At 48.7% G+C, this 15370-nt stretch overlaps 1 protein-coding gene and 1 pseudogene across 1 annotated transcript in view; both read right to left on the reverse strand.

Annotated features, from left to right (window-relative positions):
* Qsox1 (quiescin sulfhydryl oxidase 1) overlaps positions 1-13455 on the reverse strand; it is a 39862-nt gene extending 26407 nt beyond the window's left edge. Inside the window, exons 1-2 of the mRNA XM_074047323.1 lie at positions 13119-13455; positions 2034-2134 (exon numbers count right to left, since the gene is read on the reverse strand). Of these exons, the coding sequence (XP_073903424.1) occupies positions 2034-2134; positions 13119-13383 (366 nt within the window). The 5' untranslated portion in view covers positions 13384-13455. The remainder of the gene's footprint in view (positions 1-2033; positions 2135-13118) is intronic.
* Positions 2188-5821, reverse strand: LOC141414015 (guanine nucleotide-binding protein G(I)/G(S)/G(O) subunit gamma-10 pseudogene; annotated as a pseudogene).
* Positions 13456-15370: the final 1915 nt, after the last annotated feature.

The raw sequence follows: 15370 nt of genomic DNA on the forward strand, positions 1-15370 counted from the left end.
GTAAGTTATAAAATTAATTTAGTGAATCAGACAGCATTAAAAAATAAACAGAATAGAAAATATCGGAGTGTAACTATTTAGTAAAAACAAATATTTATGCAACTTTTGTTTAGCAACAGATACAAATCACAATGTAAAATGTACATTTCTTACTGTAGGTCACAGTAAGAAAACATTCAAAAGCCATGGCATAGAGCCACAGAGCAGAGACTTAGCAACAACTCGAGTCACTTGGCCATGGCCTGAGTGCTGAAGACAAGGCACTGAGTGTCTCTCCTTGGCCAAAGGTGGGCTACAAGTTCCTCAGGGGAGTCAGGGGAGGCCATGACACTGGTCTCAGGAGAGCTTAAGAAATGGGCAGCTGACTAGGGGACTGGCTCAGCCAGGTTCTGTCTGTCTGGAGGCAGGGAAAGCCAAGAGGAGCAGTTAAGGGCCTTCCCATGGCCAGCTGGGCGGGTAAGAAGGTGATTAATCACTTGAAGCATTTCAGCTGCGTGTGCTGCGTGACTGGGTAGATGCTGAGAAGACATCGGACCTGCGACTGCCTGGGCCACCTTCTTCATACCCAGGGGCCCAGCCTTTCCCAGGAAGTACAGAAAGCCCCAAGAGTCAGGCCCTACAGAACCCCAATAGGATGTCATGACTTGCCACTATACCAAGTGCCAGGCCCTCTGCAGGAGTGGGCAGTGGCTGGCCTTTTGTGCTCAGGCCTCACTGGGAAAAAACTTTCCACCTGTGGACAACTACTGCTGCCACACTCATGTTTCCAGAGCTTCCGCCCAGCGCCACTTGCCCTGGCTTCGCACAAAGAACTGTCAGTTCCATGTCTTGGGGCTGAGCAGAGAGCGACATCCTTACCAGGGAGCTTTTCTATTTTAAGGGATGAATGATAAGCAGTCTCTCTGCTGCCACTTCTGAATGACGTGGCAGTAGCTGCTGGCTTACCACACTGTTCCCCAGACCAGCCTGGCCGCAGAGCCTCAGCCTGGGCTCCGACCTCTACTGGGCTGTGGAGCCCCTGAAGCCAGCAGGAGTCAGAGCCGGATGCTTCTGGAGAGCCTAGGGCCTTGCTTTCCAGATGAAGCTGCTGGGGTAATTAGGCTGAGCTCCAGCTCATGGGTCGGCTTGAAATTTGAGGTCTCTGAGCTCAGAGGTATCCTGTTCCAGGGACAATATTTGGCATTTCAGCTTTCAAAGGCATTTCCTGATTCCTCTTAATTGCTACAGAGGAAGCTGCTTTTCTAGGTGCCATTCTGGTGCGGGAGTGGGGGGGGCAGGCCTGAGCCCCTAGAGGGTACTTGCTTGGCTGCGCAGGGCCTCCTCTCTTGTTTGAGAGTCTTGGAAGTTGTTCAGAAGTTAATTAAGCTGCTGGTGCCCTGCAGTGGGCAGGCTACAGACAAGGCGTCATAAGAGAGCTCTGCTACCTTCTGTCAGAGCTGGCTTGACAGAGTTCTCATGTCTTGGGTGTGACAGCCCCATGCCAGGGAGCCCTGCCACCTGAGGCATCAGGCATTTTGACTGTGAGGTGAGGCTACCCTTTCACGTTATTTCTGAGCACTTGTTGGTCAAAGCACTTGCCTGATGAGGATGAGGCTTGCCAGCATTTAAGTGGAGCCATTGGCCCCTGGAGTGTGATCCTGCCCAGGGAAGGGTCAGAGTCTGAACCTTGGTTTTGCAGATGAGGTCAGACCTCAGAGTGAGAGAAACTGAAGAGGACCTTCCTTGGGAGTTGGGAGTGCTTACCAGCCCATCATATGGTCACTTCGCAGCCCACTTCAACTCACTCACCCAGAGCCCTTTTCTTCATAAAGACATACTTTTCCACACCCAATGAGCTTCTTTCTTTTCTGCCTCCATCTCTACAACAGATGTTTCATTCAAGCAGAGGGGCAGTGCTCCAGAGGCTGGGATTTAAACTCAGGCGCAAAGCACTGGAGAACCTCACAGAGCTCAGCAACCAGGGCAGAGGCCAGAGAAGCACAGAGCAGGCCAGAACCCATCCCCAGCTCCACCTTCCCCTCCTTGTCACACACCCTCACAGTTGGGAAGCCAGGGATGTTGAAGTCTCTGCAGACAGCGCTGTTGCTTTCGTCAGCACAGTCCAGGGCAGCAAGATTCAGTGCCGGCCGCCAGTCTGAAAGGACAAAGAAAATCCCCATCTCTGTAAGCAAAGGGAGCTGGCACACCCTCTGCTGTCCCACCATGAAATACACCAATGCCATCAAGCCCCACAGCACCTGACCCCAAAGCTTTTGTAAGAAAATGTCACACCCTTTTCAGAAAAGGACTCTCAGACACTTCTTTTAATGTGCATTTAGCCAGAGTCTCATGAGAAGAGGCTGTGCTTAGGATACAGTTAACTAGTACAAATAATGCTGCCTTGTAATGGGATCTGTGCTCTGTGGGTGGGAGTGGGGCCAGAGGGACTGAAGAGAGATGTGAGAGGAGCCTGGCCCCTAGGAAAGGCCCTAGTATCACATCCATCTCTGCAGCTTTTAAGAGGCTGACCAGAACCAAAACGGTGCAGAGCAGGCCGCAGAGGGCTTGGAATTCCCTAGCTTTACACCTAGATCCTTGGTAAATCCCAGATGGTTTCTGGGGCCAGAGGTACTGGCAGTCAGTCCAAATTGAGTAGGTCAGGCATAGGATACTGGGGACTGGGATTCTAGCCAAAGATGGAGTCAGCAATCCTGGGAGAGGAAGAAGACACCTGGAATCCAGGAACAGCAGGAAAGGAAGACCTGAGGCCACAGTCTGGAAGGAGATTAACCACTCTCCCTCACCGGGCCTCAGACTGCTAGCCCTCTTTCCCGGAAACTAATTAGCAAAGACAGTAATGGCCCAGGCCAGGACCTGTGAAGCAGAAAACCAGCCTATGCCAGGCAATTCTCCTGAGCTCAGATTCCAGGTCTGGGACCCGTAAGTACCCACAGAAGTTCCACCCTACACTAAGGCTGCTCCTGCTACAAGAGACCACAGGAACTGTAAGAAGGCAGTGACTGGTGTTAAATTACGTGGCACAGACTGCCAAGAGTTTGGATACTGGAGAGATCAGTCCTGTGAACCAAGGCATGGACTTTGCAGGAAAAGTGGAAATTGACTAGACCCTTGACACTCAGTCCAGTTGAGAAGAGGAATACATGGGCAAAGGGAGGAGGCGAAAACTGGAAGACTGGGAGAGGCTCTTAAAGAGAACAGGGCTGTCTGGAGAGGAAGCTCTGGTCTGAGAGTGGCAGGAACAGGCCACTGTGAGTATTTGTCTAAAAGGGTCAGGGCTGCTCCCATCACACCCTGGAGCACAAGAGTGAAAGAGAAAGCCTGCCTGGCCGCAAGGCACAACCCTGCACATGCCCCCAGCACAGACATCCAAGATTCTATCTAGCCATCCACATGGAACAATTTCCCAGGGGGCAGGGAGTGGGCACACACAGCAGCCTACCCAGCACCCACCAGGTACAGCACAGTAGCATCTCAATAACATCCCTGACAATCACAGTTTTCCAGGACCTCTTACCCCATCCAGAACCTGTTTCTTATGACTGAAAATGACATTTTCAGAAGGCATTAGAGCTCCTAATAACATTTTATGCCCAAGGAATGTTACTCTCACTTCCACAAGCCAGATCCAAGAAGAGACAAACCCTGACCCACCCCTCAAATTATGTACCAGTGGAGACCTCCTTCAGTTTGAAACAAGGCAGAATGGGTTTCAGGATTGTGAGGAAGCCTGAGGCCATACCCACTCTCTCCTCCTCCTCCCCTTTCTTGCTGGCTCTCTGCTTTTGGCATAGAAGCTTCTGGACTCCTAGGAGGGAGTAAGTTGTGGGACAGGTGGCAAAGGGGCAGATAGAGGAGGTGATGGAAGTGTTTAGCAGAGACAGACTTTAAGAGGTATTTGGCAGAGATAGGGAAGCTGCATTCCATCACACCATTTCCTCAACCTCCCCATGCCCCACTTTGCCAAACCCTTTTGGGGTGCTCTTGACTTCCCTGGCACATAAGAGCAACAGCTTAAGCTTATTTGTATATCCACAAGCTGGTCTGCAGCCTTCAGCTTGAACCTCATTTGCAGAGCAACCTGTACAAAGAAGGGCTATGGACCCCATTCCCCATGCCCTGATGACCTTCTCTTTTTTTTTTTTTCATAGAAAATGATGAATTAGACAGAAATTTATTTCCAAGCTCTTCAAAGATTATTGCAAACACAAATAAAGTATCCTCCTAAAACTATCCCAAATTAAATCAAAGGCACATCATCCAAGTAAAATACTTGTGACATGAAGAATTCTTTTAGGTTGTAACATTTTCACATTACTTTGTTTTTAACCATTTGCAATGTTCTATATGTAGGTCACATTTTAAACATTCCTTAAAGATATAAAATAATGTAGTTGTCTAAAGATACAACCATGACTATAAAGTAAAGGAACTTAGGGGAAAAAAGATCAAATCTGCTTCATACACAAGATGGGGCAACCTAATACACAACATAACATTTTTTCAAACAAGTTTGCAAAGAAACATCTCCCCTACTTAATGTTAAAAATAAAACAAGTGAGAGTCTCATTTAAAAGTTTAAAAATGAGAATCTTCTCATGTAAAAAATCAAGACATCATTTGATTAGTAAGCCTGTTCTTCTCCCCTAATTTTAGCTTTTCATGTTCTCATTTAATAGTTGTAAATTCATGAGAAAAGAACAACTTTTATTATAATACAAAAATCTTAGGAACAAGTTACAAATACTCATTTTCCAATAAACAAAAATGTTTTCCTTCCTAAAATGTAAACATCCAGCAAATAAAACCTACATGATAGTTCAGGTTTAACACCACCAGTAAACCACTCATAAAAGAGGTGTATTTTGGTATGTTTGGTAGTAAGGTTCTTTGTCTTAATAAAAAGCACTTCAGCAAAAAGAACTAGGCCATTATTATTTAAAACTATACTCCTTCACTTTGTTTCCTTGTTTAAGTAGAAAACCATTAATTCTGTAGAATGTTGGCTATAGGACCAGGCCACAGAAAAAGTGTGAAATGTCTAATAGTCACTTGGCTAGAGAAAAGTGTTTTCTTGGAACTTGGAGGCAGTCATCCATCACTTTGCGCTTGAAGGCATTCCTCACCGAACTTCCTCCCTACAGTCTTCAGAGTAGAGCACACGGTCTGGGGTCCCGGAAGGGATTGCTTCCAGCTGGAACACCAGCCAGCAGGGCATCCTTGCAGGCGTTCTGCATGCAGTACTGCTGAAGCTCTGCAGCTGCCTGCGAGACCTTGATGCGCTGCACGCCGGCCTCCAGCTTGAGCTGCTCCACCAGGCGCTGCAGGGCGCTCACGCTGGCTCCCAGGGCGGCTGAGCTCCCCTGATGACCTTCTCACCCCTGCTCACTGTTCCCCACTGTAGGGGCAGAGTCAGGTAGTCTGTGCACAGGGATCTGCTAATCCATCTCTAAAACCTGTCTACCCTCCCTCTGATGTCTCTTCCTCTATCCTATCTGCTCATCCTTGTCCTAGGTGGTTTGGACTCCCAATCTGGCTTCTCGACCCATCTCCTTTCTAACTTGTCCTCCACGTCCAGTGAGCTGGCACAGGCTCTCCCATGGCAGGTCCTCTTGGAGCAATCCCATACATCCTTCCTCCCTCCTGGTGAGGTTCGAATGTGTTTCACCCTTCACTGGCCTCTTCAGCCACCTAATGAATGGTCTTTGCCACCTGTGAGTCTGATCAAGTCACCCACTACTCAATACGCTTTGTTGACTCTGATTGCCTTCAGAAGAAAACTTACAGCGGTAGGCAAGTCTTCATCTGGCCTTTGGACAAGCATCTTATCACTTCCCCACAGGAAAGCCAGAGGTTTTCTCCTTCCCTGAAAGCTCAGTTCTCTTCTCCATCTCCAGGCCTCTCTTTAATGCACTCTTACTCACCCTCCCTACAAACTCCCTTTCTCAGGTCCAACTCAGATGGAATACTACTTTCCCCAGGAAGAGTTTCTCCCAAGCTCAGGGACCCTATTCATGTTTCTATCACACAGTGACAAGTCTGTCTCTCTCCAAAAGTCTTTTTTTTTTTTTTTGCACTCATAGTGCCTAGCATCCCATTACAGGGCACACAGTAGGCATTCAGTGATTCAATTACACAATCAACCCAGGCAAGGAGCCATCTTTTGGCAGCTCTATGCTAGAACTTCACTCCTAACCTATCTTTTCCCATGTCCAGGTTTTTGGGTGAATAAAAGCCAGTCATCAGTGATTATGCCTGTATTCATTCATTATATATCCTTTTATTTTAAAGAAAGAGCAAGGCCACAGGAAAGAAGAGCTCTCCGATGGCAGACTGATCCAGAGTTTTGTCCTAGACCACAGGCAAGAGCACCCCAGGTCCTATCTGTGCCTCATGTCAAAGGCAGGGCCAGGTCACCTCTTAGGGCCATCTGGCACACTTGAAGCTTGGCTCCTTCTGTTCTGCATCTGGGGGTCTGGGGAGACCCACAGAGAGGTTCAGCTGCTCTCAAGAAGTGTCAGTATGTCAGTTAGACAGAAAGACAGAAGACAGGCAATTTGGTAGCCTTCCATCAGTGAGGGCTTTTAGGTAACTAAGGGCAGGTGACCAAGAACCCAATGTCCTCAAGTGCTCCTCCTCCCTCCAAGAAAGCAGGCCACCATCCCTCAGGCCAGTTGACATCTACTGCCACTGAGGCACAATGGGATGAGGAAAGGACAGGAAGCTAGCATTCATGAGCACCCACAGCACACTGTATCATCAACTCCTCCACCACCTCTTAAGGTGGGTATCATGGCCCCCACTGCAAACGAAGACATGGACTGAGAAGCTTCCCAGTTGCCCAAGACCTACCAGACTTGAAAACCAACTTTGTATCTATACGCTTTGCTCCAATTACAGCCTTCTCATTACTCTCTATGTAATGAGAGAGTGGCAGAAATAAGTTTGTCTTCTAGTTAAATATTATTCCTGTAACTCACAGCAGTCAGTCAGCAGCCTAGGCTCGGATCTTACTTAGAGGAAGATGCTATCAGCACAGGTACTGAGCTTACCGTGTGCTGAATTTATCTAGTTGAGTGCTCTCAACAACCCTATAAGGAAATAAGAAGGTATTTATCTCTAAACCTGCTTTCCCCAACTGTAAAACAGAGATCAGATAACTCTGCTCAAGGCAGTGTAAGTTAATGAACATGAACCTGGGATCTGAACCCAGGATTTGAGCCTTGCAGCTAATCTCAAGGGGGCTCAGGGCAGAACAGGCAGCCCCTCTGTCTGTTTGGCCTCTAAACTAGGACAAAGGGAGGGCGGTGGGTCAGCAGTGGAGGACAAGAGGAAAGGCGGTGCCTGGGGCTGCCTTTGCCTCCTTCTCATTATGCTTTGATTCCCCTGCTATGTAATGAAACCAGTGCCTCTTCTTACCTGCCCTAGACTCAATGGGAGAAGGAGGTGGAGACTGGGGCCAGTCGGGGCTGGGAAAATCCTGACTGAGGAATGTTTCTCAGGACTATCAGTGTCAGTATTTCAATGAGCCATAATGACATATAAAGCTCTGGTTTGGCACTAAGCACTGTGGACCTGGCAAGTCATCATTCTAGTATGTTAAACATAACTTGTAGAAAGCCATTGGTTTGGACTGAGCTCTAGGCCCAAGAAACCAAACCAAAATGGAGTCACTCATGCTGAAGTTCCATGTCACCAGGTTGAAACTAAGTTATCTGCCTCCCAAGAAATCAGGAGAGAGACAATGACCAAATTCCAAAACAGGCTAGTGCTAGCAAACAACATAAGGAAGTGCCCTCTGCTTTAATGTTACCAAGGAAAGTAACTTTGAAATGACTAATCCATCCTTTGTTCAGTTTCTGCTGTCTTCAGCCCTTTTCTGTCTATAAAGCCACATTCTCCTGCTCAGCTCCTCAGAATAGACATTCTACTTTATAAAATGAAATATTAACTGACTCTAGAATCATAAATAAAAGCCAATTAAGACCTTTAAAGTAAATCTGCCTTATACAGAGGCCCCACTGGTAAAGCAAACTGCACATAAGACAGCAAAGTGCTGTCTGGGCAAGAGAGGCTTTCTAGTGTCTGGTGTCTGGTGATTTTAATACCAGCACCCTACCCATGCTTGAAAAAAATTTCATGGTATAGTTATTGACATGTGCAGAGTAATTTTTCTTCTAACAACAAATAGGAAATGGAGAGGGGAAAGGTAGGGTCAAGAGAAGTCAAGAGAGCTGTGAATTTGGAGTGATGGGTGAGGGCACACCCTACAGTGGGAATTCTGCTGTGCCCCTACGCAAGCTTCTTCTGGAGTTGCAGGCTCCAAAGTGCAGGAAGGGCATTGGATCCAGAGGCAGAAGACTTGTGCGTAGTCACACCTGACTGCAGTACCTTAAGCTCCACATGTCTTCTCTCTGGACCTCAGCCTCCTCGAGGGTCAAATAAGGGCCAGGACTAATGGCTTCTATTGCCCTTTACGGCTCTGACGACTATTCAGGTCTAGATGTCAAATAACTCTTTGTTCTTTTTTTTTGCAGTACTGGGATTTGAACTCAGGGCCTACCCCTTAAACCACTCCACCAGCCCTTTTTTTGTGGTGGCTTTTTTTCAAGATAAGGTCTCATGAACTATTTGCCCGGACAGGCTTCAAATAGCAATCCTCCTGATCTCTGCCTCCTGAGTGGCTAGGATTATAGGCGTGGACCACTGGCGCCCAGCAACTCTTGATAAGAAAATGGCCATGCTGCCTCTGAGTGTTAAGCAAGCCTGATCCTTCATCAAGGAAGACAGACTTACCCAAACCACCAACAGCCAGTAAGATCCAGTGGTCCACTGACTAGACCAAACCTGATCTCATTCCTGGCCCCCCATCCAAATCTTCAGGAGTCCTCCTGATACAGACAGTTAGCTTATTTCATGCCTGGCTAGTCAGTGCTATGCCATCACCATTATATCATCCCTTCTTTCCTCCCTGTTGAAGGCTTCTGGACAGTGAGATCACGGAATGGACAAAATAACTCCTCTACCCCTCACACCTGGCTGGCATCAGGTCTGTGTGGACAGAAGTAACAGCACCAGCAGAAGATTCTGTTGGTCACAATCTTATGAGGCTCAGGCCACTGGGTACTCTGAGTATCCAGTGGGATCCCAACCTGTACCAGAATCTGAGTTAGGCATCACAGGGATATGTGGAAGAGATGCTATCTGTGCTCTCAAAAGGAAAGGGAGGCAAAACCAACAATGCTGTCACTCAAACCTACATGCCTTACAGATCTCCTCTTCATAGCCCGGCACATGCTGTTTTCCTACCTGGAGTGCCCTTCCTCCACCCACCTCTCTTCCAGCCCAGGCTCTGGAGAGTCAGAGAGAGCAGGGATCAAGAACCTCCTCCAGGGACGGAGCGCGATGGTGCACACCTATAATACTTGCTATTTGGGAGGCAGAAATAGGAGAATCGCAGTTCCAGAGGCCCCATCACAAAAACAAGCCAATATAGTAGCATGTGCCTGAAATTCCAGCTACTCAAGGAGGCAGAGATAAAAAGTTCACTGTCTAAGGCCAGCTGGGGCAAAAGTGGAAACCCTATCTACAAAACAAACTAAAAGCCAAAGGACTGGGAGCATAGCTCAAGTGGTAGAGTGCTTGCCTAGCAAGTATGAAGCCTTGTGTTCGATCCCAGCACCGTCAGGAAACAAAATAACTCAACACAAAAGATGCCGTCTGTTTCCTGGATCAGAACATGAACACTCAACCTGACATGTGCTCCTGCTACCATGGGCTGCTCTTGCCAAAGGCCCAAACCAATGGGGCTGCCCTATATTGAACTTGAACCTCCACAACCATGAGCCAAAGTAACCTCTCTTTACTTCATAGAAGAAGGAGGGCATACACAGCCCAGATATTTCCTCAGGTAAAGATTGTATACATAATAATAGTCTAAACATCCTTAGCAAGTGCTGGAGTAAGATAAGTGTATGATAAAGAACTGCTGGAGTGAAGGCCTTTGGTGATCCCTCTGTGACTGTCCCCGTGCTTGAATTCCTATGATAAGAAATGGCTGAACCACTCCTTTGATGCTTTTCAAACACAACTTCATACTGTTGCCAATTTTCCTGCTGTGTGTGGTTCATTGCCCCAACTGCTATGTAAACAATGCTTTGTGACTCAACAAATATTTGCTGAATGATTAGTCAGTGAACAGTAATGAAGTTCTCAACTGGACGCAAGTTCCCAAACATATGGTGAGACAGGAGGAGCTGCTCTGGAGAAGGGGGCAAGGTTCTCAGAAACAAGTGCTGTGCCCTAGGCAGCAACCACCCCAGAGAACTCTCACCCAAGTCACCGAAGAAATGAGCGCTATCCTATTCAATCAGATTAAATGCCAGAAGCCAGCTGGGCAGGAATGCAAAACTCTTCTCTCCCCCCATGACCTTCCATACTCTCTCTGTTCCTGCCCCAAGATACTTTTATCAGGTCATGTGTCACACTGGCACAGCCCAGGGTGGTATGGGAGCAGCCCTCTGCTGGCCCACACTACACTTTGTCAAGGGACCTCAGAACACAAACAAGAGGTGAGACCAATCCTGGCAACAGCCCTGTAGGTTGGAGCAGAAGATGTTCCTCATCACAGGCCACCACCAGATTCTGCCAGTGCCTGCTATCTATATTGTCTTGCATTGGAGCAGATTCACCCCCATGGCTCACCAGAGACCCCAGTTTCCATCAAAACTTCTTACCTCTCATTTACCTTGGTTTACCTCCAAGACTTTGATGCTTCCATTTTTCTTTTCAGAAGTTAAGATTTGCTTTTGGCTAGGCACAATGGCTCACACCTGTAATCCTAGCTACTTGGAAGATGGAGATTGGGAGGATCATGGTTCAAGTCTAGCACAGGCAAAAGGTTTTAGAGGCTCCATCTCAATCAATAAAAGCTGGGCAGGGTGGTGTATGCCTGTTACCTCAGCTATGAAGTAGGGATAAATAGGAGGATATCGTCCAGGTTGGCCTAGGCATAAATGCTGTAACCTTTTGAAAAATACCTAAGGCAAAACATGCTGGGACATAGCACCAGTGGTAGAGTGCCTGCCTAGCAAGTAGAAAGCCCTAAGTTCAAACCTCTGTATGGAAAAAAAAAATGTGCTCTTGCTTTTCTTTTCAGGAAAAGATTGTCACTCTACGCACTGGGTGAAAACCCTTTTGTTGTTGTTTCTTTTGGCTTTGTTTTTTTTGAGACAGGGTCTCCCTATATAGCCAAGGTTAGCCTTAAACTCACAACCCTCCTACCTCAGTCTCCCAAATGCTGGGATTATAAGTGTGTACCACAATGCCTGGCTTGAAAGACCCCTTTGGAAGTAGGAACCCTAATCCAGGAACAGGTTGGGTCAGTATCTATATGTGCAACTCATAGGAAAACTCTGGGCTGCAAGAGGTCAGACACATGAGTCAGTGGGAAGGTAATCTTTCCTTTCAGGACTCTCAAGACACAAGAATCTTTTAGAATGAGCCATTAAAGACCTCTTTACAGTCTCAAAGCGGAAACAGATTGTGATGTTCAGGCCTACACTGTCCCCCAAGTTTACCTGCTTGAATTCCATAGCCCACATTCTTCCTTCCTCCTGCCCTGACCAGATGTGTTGACATCACAAAAATAGTGTGAAGGACTGCTCAGAGATGGCTCATGCGGGTGACAGGAGGCATGTGGGCAAGCATAAATTGGAGGTAAAGAGTTTAAGTTTTGTTAAAAATTTATTTTCCAGGGATATATGGCTAAAAGCATACACAGCATTCCATCAGAAACCACTTCGTAGCTGCTCAAGGGGCAGAGGGGGCTCTGTTTGGAAACTAACATCCACATTCACATTATTCCACCACATGGTTTACGTTAACAAGAAAGACCAACACTAGGGAAAGGGGAAAACAGTTCTGGTTCTCCTTTCTCTAGAAAAGCCTATTCCTTATGATGCCTACAGTTCTCATTCAATGACTGCTTCAGGGCAGGAGCCCTGCTAGTGCCCTGGCCCCATAATCAGGAAGTAGCTCCATTCAGAAGAAGCAAATCGGAAACAAATTATTATTACCATGCCACTCCTATCTTCCCCCCCCAAAAAAAATATCCACGACCTGTGGATGTCTGATACAACAGGGATCTTTATGTTGTAGAAAGGAAACTGAAGTACTTAGTAAGGTGTCTCATATGTAAGTAAATATTCATTACTATCATGACCATATTTCCTCAGCTCTAAGATTTAGGTTTTTAAACATTGTAACATTTCTGTAACAGAGTACACCTTATCATCTCTATACATTTAGTGGTTTTCTTACCCTGCCACCCCTCAAACTGCTATTAAATGAATGATGGGTCTTAAATTAGCATCTTAGAGTCAAAGAAACATAGTCTCAGTGCCCAGGCCAGTGGAACATGGAGTAAGGGCCAAACACACTCCACAGGGCTGCTTTCAGTCAGGCCTCTGGATTCATGGGGTCAAAATCTAGGGTCTGGAAGGGCCGAAGGCCAAGGGGAAAAGAGTTAAGGATGTGGATGGGAAGCTAGAAAGCTGGGGGGTAGCGGATCAGGGCAGGCGTGGCTCAGAAACAGGAAAACTGCCCTGTGAGAGCACCCACCTCGAAGATGGGACAGGAAATCTATGCACCAGCTGTGTCAACTAGCCATGGGGGCGGAGAAAGGTGGTGAGGACAGTAGAGTGACTGTCAATTCCCTTTTCTCCCCAGCATTGATCCAGGGCAGCTAGGGAACTTGGCAGGAAGGGGACGTGGGTCCGTGGGCGACAGGAAAGGGACTGCCATAAGGCTGGACTGGAGGAAGACGCCCTAAAGTGTCGCAAGGGCACGAGGAACAAGAGACCCCTCGTAGGGATGGGGACAGCCACCCGGCAGAGGAAGAAGCGACGAGCAGAGGTCTGGTGCGCAGGCCGCGAAGAGGTGGGGGGACCAAAGGGGAAAAGGCAGAAATGGGCTTGAGGGATATGAAAGCGGGGACCGGCAGACAGGAAGCGCTGGGCAGAGGGGACCGAAGGCGGGAAGCTGGCCCGGAGCAAGGGGCCCTTCGCGGGGTAGGTGGCGGGGTCGGCCCGGATAGCCGAGAGGCGGCCTAGACTCCTCACCCTTGACGTCGTTGGCCAGAGCCTTCCACGTCGGGGCGAAGGCGATGCAGTGGCCGCACCAGGAGGCGAAGAACTCCACCGCCCAGGCGCTGCGGGAGCCGAGCACCGCGCCGCGCACGGTGTCCGCCTGCAGCAGCGTCAGCGGGTCGGAGGACGTGTACAGCACCGAGAGCTGGGCCGCACCAACGCCGGGCACGGCCAGCAGCAGCAACAGCAGCAGCAGCGGCGACCGCGACGGCCCCGAGTGGCGGCCGCACCTCCCCATCCTCGGCGGCCGTACCCACCAACGCGTGCGAGTTTGTGATCGGCGGGTGCCGGGCGGCGCTGCGGTACCTTGGGCCTCCGCCCGCTGGGCGGAGCCACGTGACCACACCCTAAGCCACGCCCCCTCCGCCACCGCCCAGGACGCTCCGCCCATAACTCCCGGGCTCGAAGCCCCGCCCCCAGGCTTGGTACGGCCTTTGATTCCGCCCCTGCCGGTCGGCGTGGTGTGCTGCAGCCTGCTGGGCTCGAACTTGGGGCAAGACCTTCAGAGTAGGGGCAGCCGGTTCCCGCGCATCCTCATCTGCAAACCGGAATAGTGGGTGCTGGCCAAGCAGAGGCCACGACCCGGTGTCGCTGCGGGGCCTTGAAGAGGTCATTTGACCTCTCGCGGTCCCCGTATTCGTCGGAAGCGGAGGCCATTGGAATGGATGCTACAGAAGTGTACTGTTCCAGGAAAGTTCCCGGGACCCCTCCAAAACAGTGTGACGTTATGAATTCCAAATAGATGGGCGAAAAGAGGGCCACCCAGCCTGTGACCTCCACCACCAATGGGGATCAGATACACCCATCCCTCCTGAGGCCCTTGACCATCGAAAGGGAGTCATTATTTGGGGGCTTCCTAGTCATGGATAAGAAGTACCCTCCCCACGGTGGGCTGGGCTGCATTTCCATGGAATCAAGGTTTCTTAATTCCCACACTCATAAGGTAGTTCGGGCGATGCCCTCAGTTGGGGTTCCCGCAGCCCAGGTTCCGCACATCTAACTCTTCAGCCTACTCAGACCTTGGTTCTCTGCTGCTTCTCACACAAGAACCTGATCAACCAGCCTTGTGTTCATAAGCGTGAAGGTGTTCATGGATTTTCCATGCTCACCTTTTGTAGCTGGAGTGTCTAGAGTTATTTTAAAAGGAGAAGGTCCTTCTCAGAAGAGTGTCACAGTGTTTAAAAACTACAGAACAAATTAAACTTTTATGTAAAATTTCCACCCTGTTATCTTCACACAATAATCTGGAAGGCCAAATTTAAGTTTAAAATTCTTGGAGTCTTCTGAAATGTTTACTGGAATGCCATGGCTTTGAGAGTGACTGGTTCCTGACCTTCATACTTTCTCCTCCTTTTTGCACCCACCTCTGTTGCCTTGTGCCCAGACCTGTGACATCCCTGTTTGCACATCCAAGCTTCCTACACACCTCTTACAAGTATCCTCTAGGGGCAGACCTTGGGGAAGGGCCAGTGAAGGCTGTTTCTCAGGTGCTGCCTGTTGCTATAGGGGGAGTGAATTTTAGAGTCTCAGGTGTCCACAGGATGATCTAAGAACAGGTGTGGGGGAAGGCATTTTAAGTGGGCGCATATCCTTGGCCCACAGATTTCTTGCTCCGTGGAAAGTAACATGGCTGGAAGAGGACTAGAGAGTCCCAAGTTAGGTGCTCCTGTTAGCCCAATTTTAAGGCAATCTAATGAGGTCACATTGGATCCAAAGTCCCAATAGAGTGTGGGATAAGAGCAATTCCAGCCAGAGGCCCTGTGGCTGGAGCTTTTGCTGCCTTTGCGTGTTCATGTTCTCTCTGTCCAACCTCTTAAACTGCATAAAGAAATGACATCATCAGTTGGAGTGTTAGTAACGCCAGATGCTGGTACTCTTTCCTGGGACTCAGTCCCTTTACAGCTTTTATGGTTCCACTTCCCTCACTCCTAGCAGCCACTGCTAGGACCAGGCCTGACACAGGGGCAGAAGAGTGTCTGGTCCTGAGTAACTCTGTATTCCAGGGGTTGGAAGTATTCCAGGAATAGGAAGTTCTGCAGCTGCTGGATCAGGTGCCAGTAAAATGTGCCTTCAAATGTCTCTATTGTTAAACAGCATTGTAGTTACCTTCCCCAGGGGCCTGGGAATTAGGGAGACTTTGTCTGCTGAACATGCTGCGTGCCTGGGAAAGACACCCCAGATAAGTACACAAAGATTTGCTTGTTTGGCTATCTTTTTCAGTGCAT

Source organism: Castor canadensis, chromosome 11 (assembly GCF_047511655.1).
Source record: "Castor canadensis chromosome 11, mCasCan1.hap1v2, whole genome shotgun sequence".
NCBI lineage: Eukaryota > Metazoa > Chordata > Mammalia > Rodentia > Castoridae > Castor > Castor canadensis.